Here is a 16,468-nt window from a genome sequence, read left to right on the forward strand (position 1 = left end):
CAAATACAATGTATATCTATTTTGTTTAGAGCGAAAACAGAAATTGTGAATTTCATAGATATATCAAATGTAACAAAGACAAAAAAAACAAAACAAAAAAAAAAAAACAAAAAACTCAAGTTGCTTAAAAAACATCGGTGCCTCAACGTAGTTACGGCACTGATTCTGATGTATCAACAGAATGATACCTGTTATAGGCTGGTGCTAATGTAATTATGTGGTAGTATATGTAGATAATACCAAAAACTTTTTAGCTGTGTGTTGTTTTTGTTTTTTTTAATTTAAGGTGAATGTTCGACATAGTTTTTCAATGTTATTATGGCCAGTCTTCACTATAAAGTACTGTTACCTCTATACTTGGAAAATTTAAGAAGTTAAAACCCATATGACTCGAACATCTAAGTTATGTAAAATTAATCAATATTCTAATTGCGTAAATAATTGCTGACCTCAGATCTGTTACAGACTTTTTTAGTTATTAGAGGTTGTAACATTAGCTTTTTCAAAAGAAAATATATCATCTACTTTAAATGTTTCTTTTCTCAATGAAACTCATACGGGTTACATTGGAATTTTGTGAAAATTTATGCGCTTATATCACTATTACAGTATTAGAACACGCCCGGGGAAATTTGTAAGTTACCAAATAAACGAGTTTCTTAGTATAAAAGAACGGCGTTTCTTTACATTTACATTATGATAAATGCCATAATTACACGTAAATATCAACGTCTACGCCAACACTGCTCGGTTAAGATAAGAACAGGTCACGTGTCATTTATGGAAGAGTTAAATTACTTTTACAAATTTGTTCAGGTCACCGATTATATTAACTTGCGTCTATACTTGCGCAATATCGTTATATTATGTTTGAATCTTGCAGCTGGAAAAGTGTAAAACAATTTCTTTGCATAAGTATAATTCAATATTATCATGAAACTTTCGGTAAGAATTCGTGGAGACTGGTTTGCTGTGCCGTGTAAAGCCAACGACAAGGTAAGGTATTTTGGCGATGAGTCATTAAAGAGATACTACAAGAAACATAATATCGGAGAGAAAAATGAAAAGGTGTTTGAAGTCAGGAAAGCTAAAGGAGGGGCGATTTTAGATCCGGATGACTCTATCAAAGATGTTCTCGACGACAACGACTTTGTTACTGTTGGTGAGTCGTAAGGAAGTCTATATGTAAATTGTATGTTAAACGTTAATTAATGGTTGTTAAATATGAAAGTAAACATTAAGTTTTCTAAAATGTCAATGTATAATTGTGTTGGTTGGTTTTGGATTAGTCTGCTCTCTTGACATTTAGACAAAATGAAATGAATGCTTGTACATGTACTTTCAGTTCTCCATAGTGATATGTCAAGTCCGATCACGGGGCCAGCAGAACCTGTTTATCTGGAAGAAAAAATGTATCCTTTGCAAATACTTAAGTCATCGTTGAAAAATGTACACAATATGTCTACAGAATATTTTTTTCGTCTTTGTTTGTTTCAAGTTAAGAGTACACATAAACGCGGGAGGTAAAATTTGAAATAAATTCATTTTTTTCTGTTTTGATATTATACGCTGTTCCACATACAGTAAAGACAAGACACACTGCCGATTTTCACAGACACTTATTATTTTGCCAACATGTTGTTTTACCTGACGGACATTTCCATTTAAACAGTTATATTGTGAATGGCATACAGAAATTCCAACCGTGTTATAATCTTACACATTTTACTACCATACCCCATTTTTGAAAAGGCACAAAACTCTTAAACGTATTGAATTTTTTAAAACAAATAAATTTTATTTCAACACAAAACAAATTATTTTGTTAAAACTAGAAGTAGAAAGATTACTAAGCGCATTTTGGAGAAAAGTAAGTATCTACACCATTGTGTCCATCATACACAAGTTCGCTTATATAAAGCTATTCGCATACACTTATGGGTAATATTGTGAAACCTTCATATACTCCTAGTATCCTTGACATTGGACACTATTAAATTTTCATCCTGATAGGAAGATTCCCCCTTTCGAAATATTTTGACCTGAACGGGGTCAAATTGCAAAAGCTCACATCGGAATAATTATCTCGCATGGCATTTTCAAAGAAGCAGTTTAAACAAATATTTAAGTGATTTGAATAGATGCAATTTATTTATTAATTCGAATGTTGCAACTTTTTGAAAATGGGTTGAGGTATTACGATATAAATATGGTGGCATACTTTGATTTTGTTTTAAGTTTGACATGTTAATTATTAACACATAATTTTAGAAGTGTGTGAACAAATCATTAGTAATTTAGTAATTAAGTACATGTAAAAGAAGCGTTGCGTTAAATTTGTTATGTACGTATGATATAATATTTGACAGAAGTTTGTCTTCTGTATATTCTCAAACCAATGTTTATCGTTAGTTTTGATTAGCATCTTGTTAAACGGATATTTAAGTTGTTCATCATTCCAGTTTTTTCATCCCCTTAACAAACGCCAAGCGCAACGTCGGATGTATCTTTAGAGGTTAGTACTTTTCCATATGTTTTACATACTAGAAGACTACAAATATGTCTCTTGTCTGACAAAATATATTACTGAAGCTTAGGCATCTAACAACATTAAAACAATTATTCTCATCGTTTGGCTTTTTTTTATAGAATGAAAAATTTTGAAAATATAAAAGCATTCATCGACATGTTTCTGTCTGTAATAGCAGGAGATTGTTTCAAACAACGTGGCTGCAATGTTTGTTTCAGTATATATCAGTAGATGGTAACAGTCTTAATGCTGACGATCTGGTTCGTTTGGGAAAAGGTCATTTCCTTTTAAGGGTAAGTATAGAGTCAACGATATGTCAGCTGGACAGTGTCATTTATGGTCATAGATATAAAGTTATTGAAACCTGTCTTGTTTATAACTGAAGAGAGAGGGAGAGAGAGAGAGTGATGTTTTAAACTGACATGTCCACGAAAGCTAATTTATACATAATCATTTGCATATTTTCTATTTGAATATTAATGGTATATAGACGTTTCTATCATTCAGTTGTGCAAATACGAAATTGATGATCCTATTTATCTTGCCCTAATGCTTTTACAGCCAATCTCAATAGAATGACCCAAATAGAATAGAACAGATGAGTAAACATAAAAGTGCTCACTCAATGTCATACATAACATTTTTGTTAGCAACGGGTTTTCTGGGTGAGGAATGGACAATGTGCCATTAGTTAAAATTCGAATTGCAGTTCAGTGGTCGTGAAAAGAACATGAGTGCACATGTAATTTTCCACTGCTGCATTTTTTATATTTCAGTTAGTACAAGACGAAAACTGCTAATGAAGCTCGAAAATTTTGGTAAAAACACATTTTGTTAGTAAGGATGGTACAAAACTAGAGTAAAAACCAAATATGACATTATCATTGTTTTTATTGAACTACAGATTTCCAAATTCGTCTCTTAAAATGCAAATTTAACATAAAATGCATAATGCAAAGACGTTAAACATAAATATTTATGTTAAGGTGAATATGATTTTGTTTCAAAACCAACCTCAAACTTCACTATCATAACTATTAAACATTACTGTCAAACATATCTATTTATCATAGACATTATTTTCATTACAGAGGAACACTACCCGGTTTGTCTTGAATACTCAGATGTAACGTAAATATCAAGCAAAATATTTGATTTAAATGCTTTGAAAACTATTGCATTAAGTACAATAAATCTTCTATAAAGTTTAAAAGTCATCTATTTTCGGCCAGCAGACATTTAAAAAAATTATTAGTTACATTACTTATCTGCATATGGATATCTGTTCATGTCTATTTTAAAAAAAGTGTAATTTCATATCGAAATTAAATGACTTTAGGAATACAATATTGACCCTATGATTTTTATAGTCATTGAAAAACATACCCAAAGGAACCAATAACAAAATTTAAGAATATCTACTAAACATTTTGCATCAGCCATACAGACAGTATAAAAAGAAATGCTGAATTTCAGCTTAACAGATCTGTAACGTAAATATCAAATAATCAAAAATCAACTGAAAAACAACTCCCACAACCTATACAAAAACATATTTTTCGTCACGTATGACTAGATTTGTACATGAATATTTTTACAAGTGTCTGTAAACATGTATGTCTTCAATAAACACATCATACTCGATCCTGTGATAACGTAAATATCACTATTGTTTCAGAACTAAAACTTGAGAATACATTACTTATTTTTGTATTATATGGTTTTCAAAATAGTAGTCCAGTTATGTAACGGCATACAGTTAACCTTAACAGTGTTCCTGGATTCTGTATCAATATAAACCATATTTTCAACAGAATAAATTGTCTGTAATATGTGTTTTGGATACAAGGAATTTAATTAGGTTCTTGATAGTTGAACAAGTGAAAATGCATTCAAAAAAATTCCTGCAGTAACAGAAAAAGTAAAAAACTTCTTGACTGTTTTAGCAAATTATCATTAAAATGATATTTCTAATTGCTTATCTTGCATGACACAGAACTCAAAGGCAGGTAAACATTAAACAGGTTGGCTTTGATCTCCTCTCTCCCAATCCCCACATTCTCTTCACCCCGACACCGCCTTCCCTCTCCCGTGTGAAAAGGATTGAAAACAAAACAATCAGCTACCATAAAAGTGACCTAAGCCTTTTAATGATTGAAATGAAAATTAACGTTGTTTTTTTTCTATAATTTTATCATACAGATAGTCTGATATGGCTATTAACTAATCTGACTTCTTTCATTATTTCATTTACCTTCATCAACTTTTCACTAAGATATATTGCTTTAAACGTCCAGACTTGCAGTACGTTTGACAAAAAATATCGTTGTTCGTGGCATGCATTATTTCAAATTTATAGTCTTTAAAACTTGTTTTTATACTTGATTATCATAATTCATGCATTTCTAAAATTAATGATATTTATAAAATGAATAGAAATCAATTATATGGATTTGAGAAAGAAATGCGCACAATTTATTTCCATTTTATAAATAAATAAACTTTATAGACTTAACGAAAACACAACATGTCTATTAAAAACGTCAGATTTTCAATTTCATCTTCAGATCTGTATAATAACTCATTGTAAACTAATCGCAATATTTACGTTAACAATAGTAACGTAAATATCTTACAACATAAACATTAATCAATGGAATTAGCTTATGCACTTTGTAAAACAGAAGCCATATTTATTCTTACTGCTTCATTTACAACAGTATGAAATAAAAATATCAAAATCAGTACTTCCCTCTGTAATGGTCACTCATTCATGAAATGTAGCTCCTCCCTCCTGCACCGCACTAGTGTATAGCGTGCCGGTTCTAAGAACGTATACATGTTTGTATTATACTGTAAATCAGTTATCTTGTATTAGCTGTAGTGAATAAACGTAGTGTTAAACAATCCCGTCTTGGGACAGTCATTTATAATACGAATCTCTTTAAGGGTCCGAAATGTTCATATATATATATATATATATATATATATATATATATATATATATATATATATATATATATAATCAGAACATTACATTGGCGACGAGGATAAAGCGTGCTTTTCGAATAATTATGGAATACAATTTAATCAGTGCAATAAAACAGTGGATATTTATGAACAATTGAACTATGGCTAGCATTCCGGAATTTCCGAAATTTGAAGTTTACAGTGATGAACAGTCTGCAGGTGTAAGATGGAACAAATATGTCGCGAAATTAGAGATTTTATTTGTGGGAATGAACATAGACAAAAATAAAAGAAAAAAGGCATTGTTGTTACACTACTCCGGAGAGGACGTATTTGAAATATACGAGACGCTCAACCTTGGAACTACCGACGACAATTATACAGAAACAAAATCTGCGCTTCATGACTACTTCATGCCAAAAAAGAATAAAGAATTCGAAATATTTGAGTTTAGAAATCTGAAGCAAAATCAAGGCGAAACAATTGATATGTATGTAACGAAATTACGACAGAAAGCGGAACATTGTGAATTCAGTGATAAGGAGGGTGAAATTAAAAGTCAGATAATAAAAGGATGCGTATCAAAGAAATTAAGAATTAAGTGCTTAGAAGAAGAAAAGGAATTGAAAGATATCCTAATTTTGGCAAGAAGTATGGAAATGGCGGAAAAACAAGCACACGCAATGGACAGACATGACAGTCGTCTGGTAAACAAAATTAAGAAACATCCTTCCCAGAAACGAAAGCCTGAAAATCCTGCTTATCAGAAAGAAATACTGAAGTGTAGAAACTGCGGAGGAACTTATCCACATGCGCGAAAATGCCAAGCTCTTGGCACAAAATGCAACTACTGCCATAAAAGAAACCATTCCATTGGGGTTTGTCGTAAACGGCTGAATTCAAAAGGACAACTACACGAAATATCCGAAAATAACACTGGCAATGAAACCAACAGTGAAGACGAATCTTGTTCTGAAACGGATGTGGCTTTTGGACTTAAGAGTTGTAAAGAAAATTTCTAACAAAAAAGTGCCAAAAGTAAACTTAAAAGTAAATGGTGTTGATGTGACTTTCCTTGTTGACACAGGAAGTAGCTTGAATATTCTCGACGAGTCGTTAATCGACAAAATGAAACCGAAGCCGAAAATCCAGAAAACGAAAACAAAAGCATACGCATTCGGTCAAAACAAACCACTGTCTATAAAAGGGAAATACGTATGTGTCATAGAATCGGGTCCTAAATTCGCTACAACGGACTTTCATGTCGTGAACGGGATATCAGAAAATTTGATAAGTTATGAAACCGCCGTGGAGCTTGAAATCGTACCAGTCATACAGACTATATCTAGTAGAAATGAGAAGTATTCAGACTTATATGACAAATACAAATCAGTGTTTAATGGGCTTGGAAAATTAAAGGATAAGCAAATCAAATTCCATATAGACGAAAGTGTAATACCCACCGCCCAGACAGCTAGACGCATTCCATTTCACGTCCGTGATAAAGTTGCACAAGGGCTCGATAAACTGCGACCCTAGGTCTCGAACTTGGTCGTTGCTCCGAAACCCAAGTCTCCGGATGATGTCAGAATTTGTGTAGATATGAGAAAAGCGAATATATCATTAAAGCGTGAAAGACATGTCATGCCTACAGTGGATGACATAATGTTCTGAATGGCTCTACCGTGTTTTCAAAGGTGGACCTTTATAAAGGGTTCCGTCAGCTCGAACTTTCCGAGGAATCCAGAAACATGAACGTGTTCGCAAGCCATGTTGGACTCTGGAGGTACAATTTCGGTGTAAGTGTAGCCCCAGAAATTTTCCAAAATGAAATACGGCAAGTGATAAATGGATTAAATGGTGTGTTGAACATTTCAGATGACGTCATCATTCATGGGAAAACACAAACAGATCATGACTCGAACTTAGAAGCACTTCTGCAACGGCTACAAGACAGAAATCTGACACTCAACAAAGAAAAATGTGAATTCGGGAAAAGCAAAATAAAATTCTTCGGATATGTCTTTTCTGAATCGGGAATATCACCAGATCCTGAGAAAATCACTGCTATCAAAAACGTTGAAAAGCCGAAAAATCAGGGCGAGGTTCGATCTTTCCTTGGAATGACAAATTACGTGTCAAGATTCATTGAAAACTACTCTACAGTCTCAGAACCCCTCAGACGCTTAACACAGCAAAATCAGCCATTTGAATGGACAGCACAGCAGGATAACGCGTTTTATCAACTGAAAAATGCATTAGTCAGTGACAAGGTCATGGCATACTTTGACAGAACTGTGGGTTGATGGAAGTCCTGTTGGTGTTTCTGCGATCTTAGTTCAAGAAAATCGAATCGTGTCATATGGAAGTAGGTCACTTACTCCCATAGAGCAACGCTACATGATGAAAAGGGGAGGGATCCAGCATCAATTTGTTGACATAATGACGTAATATTGTCCATGATTTTGAATGGAAAACTGTGGACAAATAACGTAACACTGTCCAAGATTTTGAATGGGGATGTAGGGACAAATCTGGTATCACTGTCCTAGATTTTGAATGGAAATGTAGGGACAAATAAACGTAACACTGTCCAGTTTATGAATGGGAAAATGAGCATGTTGCATTGATCAAAAGAAAAATGGTCAAAACAAACATTGTCAATTTTATGAATGGAAACCTAAACACTTTGTCCATAATTCCTATATAAAACCAAAGTTGCGGTTTAATAGTATTGAATGATAGCCCTGTTGAAGATTTTTAAGCGCGTGTTTTTGTTTGTATAGCGGATTAACACTGCATTTCCTTCATACAATTTTACATCCAGTCTTTTGAAATAATAACCAGTGTGGTCAAAACTAGTTTAAAGTAACTGAATCAGAGATGGGAGGAAGTAAAATGAGGGATTCCTCCTCCCTAGAAAATGAGTAAAAATGAGTGAATGAGGGACTCCTCCTCCTCCTCCCTGGGAGGAGGTAAAATTAGTAAATAAGGGGTTCCTCCTCCTTAGAAAATGAGCAGAAATGAGTGAATGAGGGGTTCCTCCTCCCTAGAAAATGAGGTAAAATGAGTAAATAAGGTGTTCCTCCTCCCTAGAAAATGAGCAGAAATGAGGGGTTCCTCCTCATTGGGAGGAGGTAAAATGAGGGAATGAGGGATTCCTCCTCCCTAGAAAATGAGTAAAAATGAGTGAATTAGGGGGTTCCTCCTCCTTGAAAATTGAGTTAGAAGTATTTATCCTCCATAGAAATGAGTTAAAACCGGTACAAGAGTGGTTTCCCTTCTTATGAAACGGAATGGAGTTAAATCGAATTTAAATAAATATCCTTACACAAAACCAAAATAAGTCAATTTTATGAACGTAAGTTGGCAATGTGAAATACAAACAGACTGATGTGAAATACAAACAAATTGATCATAGGGTTTACAAACCAGATAACGTTCAGAGGAACTCTGGATTCGTAAATTAGTAAAGAATGGGAATAACAGTAGTATGTTGAAATATTATGACTAGCATAGTGGCTAAGACTTTAAACAAATATTATAGTCCATTGTTACGACTTAAAGGTAGCGTATAAAATCATTGGACTTAATGATGGCGAAATATAATATAATTAAATTGAATGAATGGTCATGGCCCTAAGACAACCTGCATCATGCCCTATATTACACATTACAGGAGTACATTTTACAAAACTAACATGTTTAATTATACCAGACGTATTTCAGTTAGAGTTCATTAGTTTCATCCATTTGTACATACAGGTAAAATACACCTTGGTTGTTGAAAGATTTTATTTCCAGTTAAGCTAAGTTTCTGGATAACAATGCTGCAGCAGTGTCTGGACATACTCAATATTACAGCCTAGTTGACAGATGTATTACAATCCTAAATTTTATCCAAAGAAATAAACAATTAGTATCTAAGTTTATTAATTTTGTTTCTTTATTAACCATTTAGCACCATTTTTGTTTCAAGTAGACGATTTCATTCTTTATAATATTTGTAAAACTTTAATTCCTTTTAGATTTCATATAAATTTAAAGCCTTCAAATTTATCCTCGATGTAATACATAAACACGATTTGTCTATGACCAAGCCAGCATCTAGCACTCATTGGCTATTAAAAATAAGTGTATGATAATTATAACGTACTGAACGTGTTTCAAACAGCAATTACAAAATTGTAAATGTGTTTAGAAAGATACCTATTGAATATAAGAACAAAGTCAAATTGTTTGTTATTACCATAAATGTGACGATTAAATATTGTTTAATGTTTTAATAGAATGTGGTACTTAAGATTTGGAGAGTAAAGATGTTTGAACACCAAGATTTAAAAATGATTATATTTCATATTATGTAATCCAAGGCATCATTTGAAGGTACATGCTGTGCACATAGAAACTTGAAGAAACAAAGGAATAGGTTTGAAAACATTTATTTTCTGTATAACATACATTTACTACAGGTGTGACAGTGTTTGCATATGTGCTACAAATACAGTGCGAGTAAGCAAGGTAGCGCACTAAACATAATAATATTATTTTAACCTTAAACATCCATAGCATGAACTGTTTGCAAAATAATATGTTTATGTTCTATTAATCAGTAATATGACAGTTATCAGTCTAGTCAGTAATTATTGTATGTACAAATGTTATCCACGTTTTCCTCTGAGCTGTTTGTACTCTCTTCTTCTTCACTACTTTCATCTATATCCTCAAGCTCAGGCAATGGGTATTGATCCATAACACTCTCCATTAGATATTTCCTCTTTTTTACAGCATACTGTATCGCTTCATCTTTTGAGAATTCGTCTTCTTCTCTTAACCGCTTCGCACTTCTCATAATTTTTTGATGTACCGGATTTTTACGAAGTGCATTCATTTTTCGGATGAAGTCAATATAGTTTTGTCTGAACTGTTTGTTATACAATGATTTCAGCTCATCAAATGTTAAGTCTTGAATTTCTTCCGGTGTGCTCTCAGGGTATTTTTTATGATTCTTCTTGGCCTTTTCATTTAGCATTTCATCACCTGCATCGTAGGCAAGATCTAGGAAGTATTCCATATATCAATATGTTTCTTGTGTTTATAATTGCTAGAAGAGTCTTTCTGATGTTTCGTATCAGTATCTGTGTCATAGCCAGAATCATCATCATCATCATCATCATTAGACTCTTCTTCATCATCATCATTATTATCATCATCGGCAGCAGCATTTAAGCTTTTCCAGTATCTGTCGAAAATAGTTTCGGACTTACTATAGTCTGTTTCCTCATCTGAAGAGTTTCCATTATTTGAAAAATCTTCAGACATATTGTCGTTATGAGTGTGTTGTAAGTGTCTTTTTAGATTATCTTTTCTCCCAAACTTTCTGTTGCAGTAAGTGCATGTGTAAACCATGGTGTCAAGTTTTAAAATGACAAAGAAAGTAGGCTTTAGCCAATTTTATACACTTCCTCCTCCTCCTCCTCCTCCTCCTCCTTGTCCTCCTCCTCCTCTACTACAACAACAACGAGTTGCAAAGAATCAAAATCAGTATGAAGTAATCATAACAGAATGTTCATTGTCAATTCTATTTCATTTCATAAGAAGGGAAACCACTCTTGTACCGGTTTTAACTCATTTCTATGGAGGATAAATACTTCTAACTCAATTTTCAAGGAGGAGGAACCCCCTAATTCACTCATTTTTACTCATTTTCTAGGGAGGAGGAATCCCTCATTCCCTCATTTTACCTCCTCCCAATGAGGAGGAACCCCTCATTTCTGCTCATTTTCTAGGGAGGAGGAACACCTTATTTACTCATTTTACCTCCTCCCAGGGAGGAAGAACCCCTCATTCACTCATTTCTGCTCATTTTCTAAGGAGAAGGAACCCCTTATTTACTCATTTTACCTCCTCCCAGGGAGGAGGAGGAGGAGTCCCTCATTCACTCATTTTTACTCATTTTCTAGGGAGGAGGAATCCCTCATTTTACCTCCTCCCAGTGGGGAGGAACCCTCATTCACTCTCTTCTACTTATTTTCAAGGGAGGAGGAATCTCTGATTCAGTTACTTTAAACTAGTTTTGACCACACTGGTTATTATTTCAAAAGACTGGATGTAAAATTGTAATGAAGGAAATGCAGTGTTAATCCGCTATACAAACAAAAACACGCGCTTAAAAATCTTCAACAGGATTCAATACTATTAAACCGCAACTTTGGTTTTATATAGGAATTATGGACAAAGTGTTTAGGTTTCCATTCATAAAATTGACAATGTTTGTTTTGACCATTTTTCTTTTGATCAATGCAACATGCTCATTTTCCCATTCATAAACTGGACAGTGTTACGTTTATTCGTCCCTACATTTCCATTCAAAATCTAGGACAGTGATACCAGATTTGTCCCTACATCCCCATTCAAAATCTTGGACAGTGTTACGTTATTTGTCCACAGTTTTCCATTCAAAATCATGGACAATATTACGTCATTATGTCAACAAATTGATGCTGGATCCCCCCCCCCCCTTTTCATCAGCTACAGCCAAACAGAGCGTGAGGCATTGGCTTGTGTTTTTGGTTGCCAGCATTTCCACCTTTATTTGTTTGGAAAAGAGTTTACGTTAATCAGTGATCATCGTTGCTTAGAATCAATATTCAATAACACCAAGCAAATTCAGTCAGCGCGCCTTGAAAGATGGAGGTTAAAATTGACAACTTACAATTTCAAAGTGAAATATCGCGCCGGAAGCCAAATGATCTCAGACTACTGCTCCAGACATCCAGTTAAAGAGCAGCCAATTGAAAGCTTTGCTGAAGATTACGTCAGGTTTATTGCTCACACGTCAGTGCCAAGTTCATTAACTATGTCTGACATCGCAACTGCCACTCAGAAAGACTGTGTTATTAAGTGCGTAATGGACGCGTTACCAAATAACAGTTGGTCGAAACAATTATGTTACCAAGATGACAGCTTCAGGAGTTATCAAACTGTGAGCGAAGAGCTAACTGTCGTGTCACTCGATGAAGAAAATGTTTTATTGCGCGGCACGCGACTGTGCATTCCTGATCTGCTGCAACAAAAGGTCGTTAAGCTAGCACACGAACGTCATCAGGGTCGTGTCCGCTGCAAAGCACTTTTGAGAGAAACATGTTGGTTTCCATACATGGATACACAAGAACCTATAAAACCCAGTCCGTTACCAAAACAACCTTGGGATGAAGTATCCGTGGATTTTTGTGGACCTTTCCCGTCAGGCGAATATTTCGTGGTAGTCATATGTGACTATAGCAGATATCCTGTTGTAGAAAAACTCCATAGTCTTTCTGCGCAAACAGTTATTCCACATCTTGAGAAATTATTCAGTTTGTTCTCTATCCCAAGTGTCGTGAAAACTGACAGTGGATCTCCATTCAACAGTCAAATCTTCTCGGACTTTGCAGATCGTTTTGGTTTTAAACATAGAAAAATAACACCACTCCATCCGATGGCAAACGGTACAGCAGAAGCATTTATGAAGCCTTTAGTTAAAACCATGAAAACCGCATTAGCATCAGGAAAGAACTTTAAAACTGAAATCAGTAGTTTCCTTATGAACTATAGGAGTACCCTACATCCAAGCACTGGGCTTTCTTCGTATGAACTCATGTTTAACAGGAAAATGAAAACAAAACTTCCCCAGTTTTCAGTTTTCAGAAAGGATAAGTATGTTAGAGAAAGAGACACTAAAGCAAAAATGAAAAATAAACGTTATGCCGACATCCGACGGAAAACGAAGTATTCAACAATAAAACCTGGAGACAAGGTACTTGTGAAACAAAATATTAGGAATAAACCTGACACACCATTCAGCTCTTCAGTCGGTAAGGTAATCTCGAGAAAGGTTCTATGGTCACAGTTCAACACAATGATCGTACAATTACCCGTGACATATCCCATTTCAAACCTGTAAATTCATTTAACGACAGCGACCAGCGTAAATCCTCTTCCGACGCCGACGGTACCTCATTGCGAAAATCAGGAAGGAAACGAAGACCCCCTAGAAGGTTCATAGACGAACAATAGTTAATACAGTGTGTATAAATTGCGTAAAAAATGTGTCTCAATTGCAAAAGAAAAATTCATACACTTATGGATTAATTTAGTTGGAAGTGTTCTAATGTTTAGGTCATAATAAAACCTGGAAGTACAAAAAAAAAGTGCGATTCTAATTGTGACGTGTTTTAAATAGCCAGGTCTTAATAAAACCTGTAAAGTGCAAAAAGTGCAATTATACTGCGAAGTGTTATAGCCAGGTCGTAATAAAACCTGCAAAGTACATATTTTATAGAGAAACAAATGAGCATAACCACTGCCGGTGGTCATTTAATATCTAGTTGTTCTTTTTCTTGTTTATAATCTAAATATCTGGTTCTACAAACTAGCTTTCTAATTCGCACAGCTGTGGATAATAAAATATCAGCGAACACTATCACGGGGAAAGATTAAGGAGCTTCGGGCAAAATGGACATTAACGTTACAAGCATTTAAAACAAATTTTCATGGTGTTTTCACAGACTATTCTGGTGTCATGATGAACATTAGATGATAATCCGTTAATTTTACAGACATTATTTCTTGTATTCGGTAATAATGACATTCTCAAGAACAACTACGAACTTATAAATGAATCGTAAATCTGATTATGTGAAGCTTAATGATTAGACATTGACATTTATTTCGTTCTGGGAAAACGACTCTAACCTCCTGAGAAGGAATACGTCATTATGCATGACAAATGAGTAAATAGGGAATTGATCTTAGTAAAGTTATTTAAAGTTTGATGCCTTTCTTTTGTTTGTGTTATAAGCTTCACATTATATTTTGTTCTTAGAAAATATGATTATCATCAGATTTTAAATCTGAAGATAGGAGGGATGTAATGGTCACTCATTCATGAAATGTAGCTCCTCCCTCCTGCACCGCACTAGCGTATAGCGTGCCGGTTCTGTTTGTATTATACTGTAAATCAGTTATCTTGTATTAGCTGTAGTGAATAAACGTAGTGTTAAACAATCCCGTCTTGGGTCAGTCATTTATAATACAAATCCCTTTAAGGGTCCGAAATGTTCATATATATTTAATCAGAACATTACACCCTCTGTCTTTATTTGCCTTCCCTTTAATGCCACTGAAAAATTCAAATGACCGAACTTTTTCCTGCCACAAACTTTTTTTTAAAAATGGGTGCCCGGTATTGCAGTATGCCTTACTATACAAATGATGTATATAGCTATATGAGGGACAACTCTGTTCGCATGTTAAGCTCCAATATCTACTTTTTAAATAAATCGTGTATCGTAAATATCGATAACGTAAATATTTTTTCAACGAGATTTAATTTTTGGTGAGTGGCTAGTTTCGAGTTAAAAAGGTGAGTTTCGAGTATATAAAGTGAGTTTCAAGTTCAAAAAGTGAGTTTCGAGTTAAATTTAAAAGAGTGAGTTTCGAGTTAAAAAAGTGAGTTTCGAGTTGAATCTTGAAAAAAAGTGAGTTTCGAGTTAAAAAAGTGAGTTTCGAGTTAAATTTAAAAGAGCGAGTTTCGAGTTAATAAGGTGAGTTTCGAGTTGAATTTTCAAAAAGTGAGTTTCGAGTTAAATCTAAAAAAAATGAATTTAAAGTTGAAAAAAGTTAGTTTCAAGTTAACAAAGTGAGTGATCGACGAGTAAGAAAATGTGAGTTTCTAGACAGAAAAGGAGTGTTTCAATATAGGTATGTTTCAAGTTTATCTATCAAGGGTCTGTGCTGGGACTGGTATTTACAGAATCTGCTACTTCTCTGTATAGGACTAAATAATATGTGTATCTTATAGCATGGATTTACTAATTGATAGCGCTTAAAGCACAGAGGTGATTACTGAGTAAATTGTGAAAAATCTGTCCACCACAAAAAATCCTCTTAAATACCACTTTCTTAAAATTGCACAACTCTCTAACTCTAATCCCTGATTTACAAATGTGCTCATCAGGTATTGTGACCTTTGGCTGACTTCAACGGCCATGTACGTAATATTTATTAGTTCACAGAGGCCATAACGGCTTAGGGGAATAATTAGAAACATCACTTAAATTTTAAAGGAGGATATGAATGCATGCATTATTATTTTTTTAAGTAAACCTATAACCATATGCATAACAATGTATCTTAGAAATGGGTTAAAGTTATATCATGCATGTAACAGCGGTATAAGCTGTATAATTATATAGTTATTACTAATACCTGAAAAGGGACTTATGCAGACTCAATAGATAAATTAACAGATAGATATAACGTACAATCAATTTACATCATGCCAAATCCTCTTTTTAACTTTCGTTATTAAAACAAGTGATTTAAAATATGTGCTAAGTGGCAACATACTTGCTGGATTTATTATATGCTTTTACTTCTATTTTCTAAAAACAACGCAAATATTAGTGGAACTGGTATTAATGTCTTTCTATAGATGTTACGAGGGTTGTCCCAGAAAATCGCGAACTTTTTTTTATTATTTCGAAAAAAAAAAGCGACTCATCAAATAGTTATTATTACAGATGTTATTTCAATGTATACTCGACAGGAATGTAGAGTTTAAAATTAAATATCTGTCATATTGCAGTCAGTGCTAGTCGGCGCACGCTCAGTTTTTAGCTCGACTATTCATAGAATAGTGAGCTATTGCACTCGCCCATGCGTCGGCGTCCGCGTCGGCGTCCGCGTCGGCGTCGGCGTCCGCGTCCCGATTTTGGTTAAGGTTTTGTATGTAAGCTGGTATCTCAGTAACCACTTGTGGGAATGGATTGAAACTTCACACACTTATTCACTGTGACAAACTGACTTACATTGCACAGGTTCCATAACTCTATTTTGCTTTTTTACAAAATTATGCCCCTTTTTCGACTTAGAAATGTTTGGTTAAGGTTTTGTATGTAAGCTGGTAACTCAGTAACCACTTGT

The 16,468-nt window shown here is 34.2% G+C and overlaps 1 protein-coding gene across 1 annotated transcript in view; it reads left to right on the forward strand.

Annotated features, from left to right (window-relative positions):
* Nucleotides 1–230: 230 nt before the first annotated feature.
* LOC128547837 (histidine ammonia-lyase-like) overlaps nucleotides 231–16,468 on the forward strand; it is a 42,139-nt gene continuing 25,901 nt past the window's right edge. Inside the window, exons 1-4 of the mRNA XM_053521286.1 lie at nucleotides 231–1,162; nucleotides 1,346–1,412; nucleotides 2,491–2,515; nucleotides 2,749–2,823. Coding sequence (XP_053377261.1) covers nucleotides 934–1,162; nucleotides 1,346–1,412; nucleotides 2,491–2,515; nucleotides 2,749–2,823 — 396 coding nt within the window. The 5' untranslated portion in view covers nucleotides 231–933. The remainder of the gene's footprint in view (nucleotides 1,163–1,345; nucleotides 1,413–2,490; nucleotides 2,516–2,748; nucleotides 2,824–16,468) is intronic.

This window comes from Mercenaria mercenaria, chromosome 13, assembly GCF_021730395.1.
Source record: "Mercenaria mercenaria strain notata chromosome 13, MADL_Memer_1, whole genome shotgun sequence".
Lineage (NCBI taxonomy): Eukaryota > Metazoa > Mollusca > Bivalvia > Venerida > Veneridae > Mercenaria > Mercenaria mercenaria.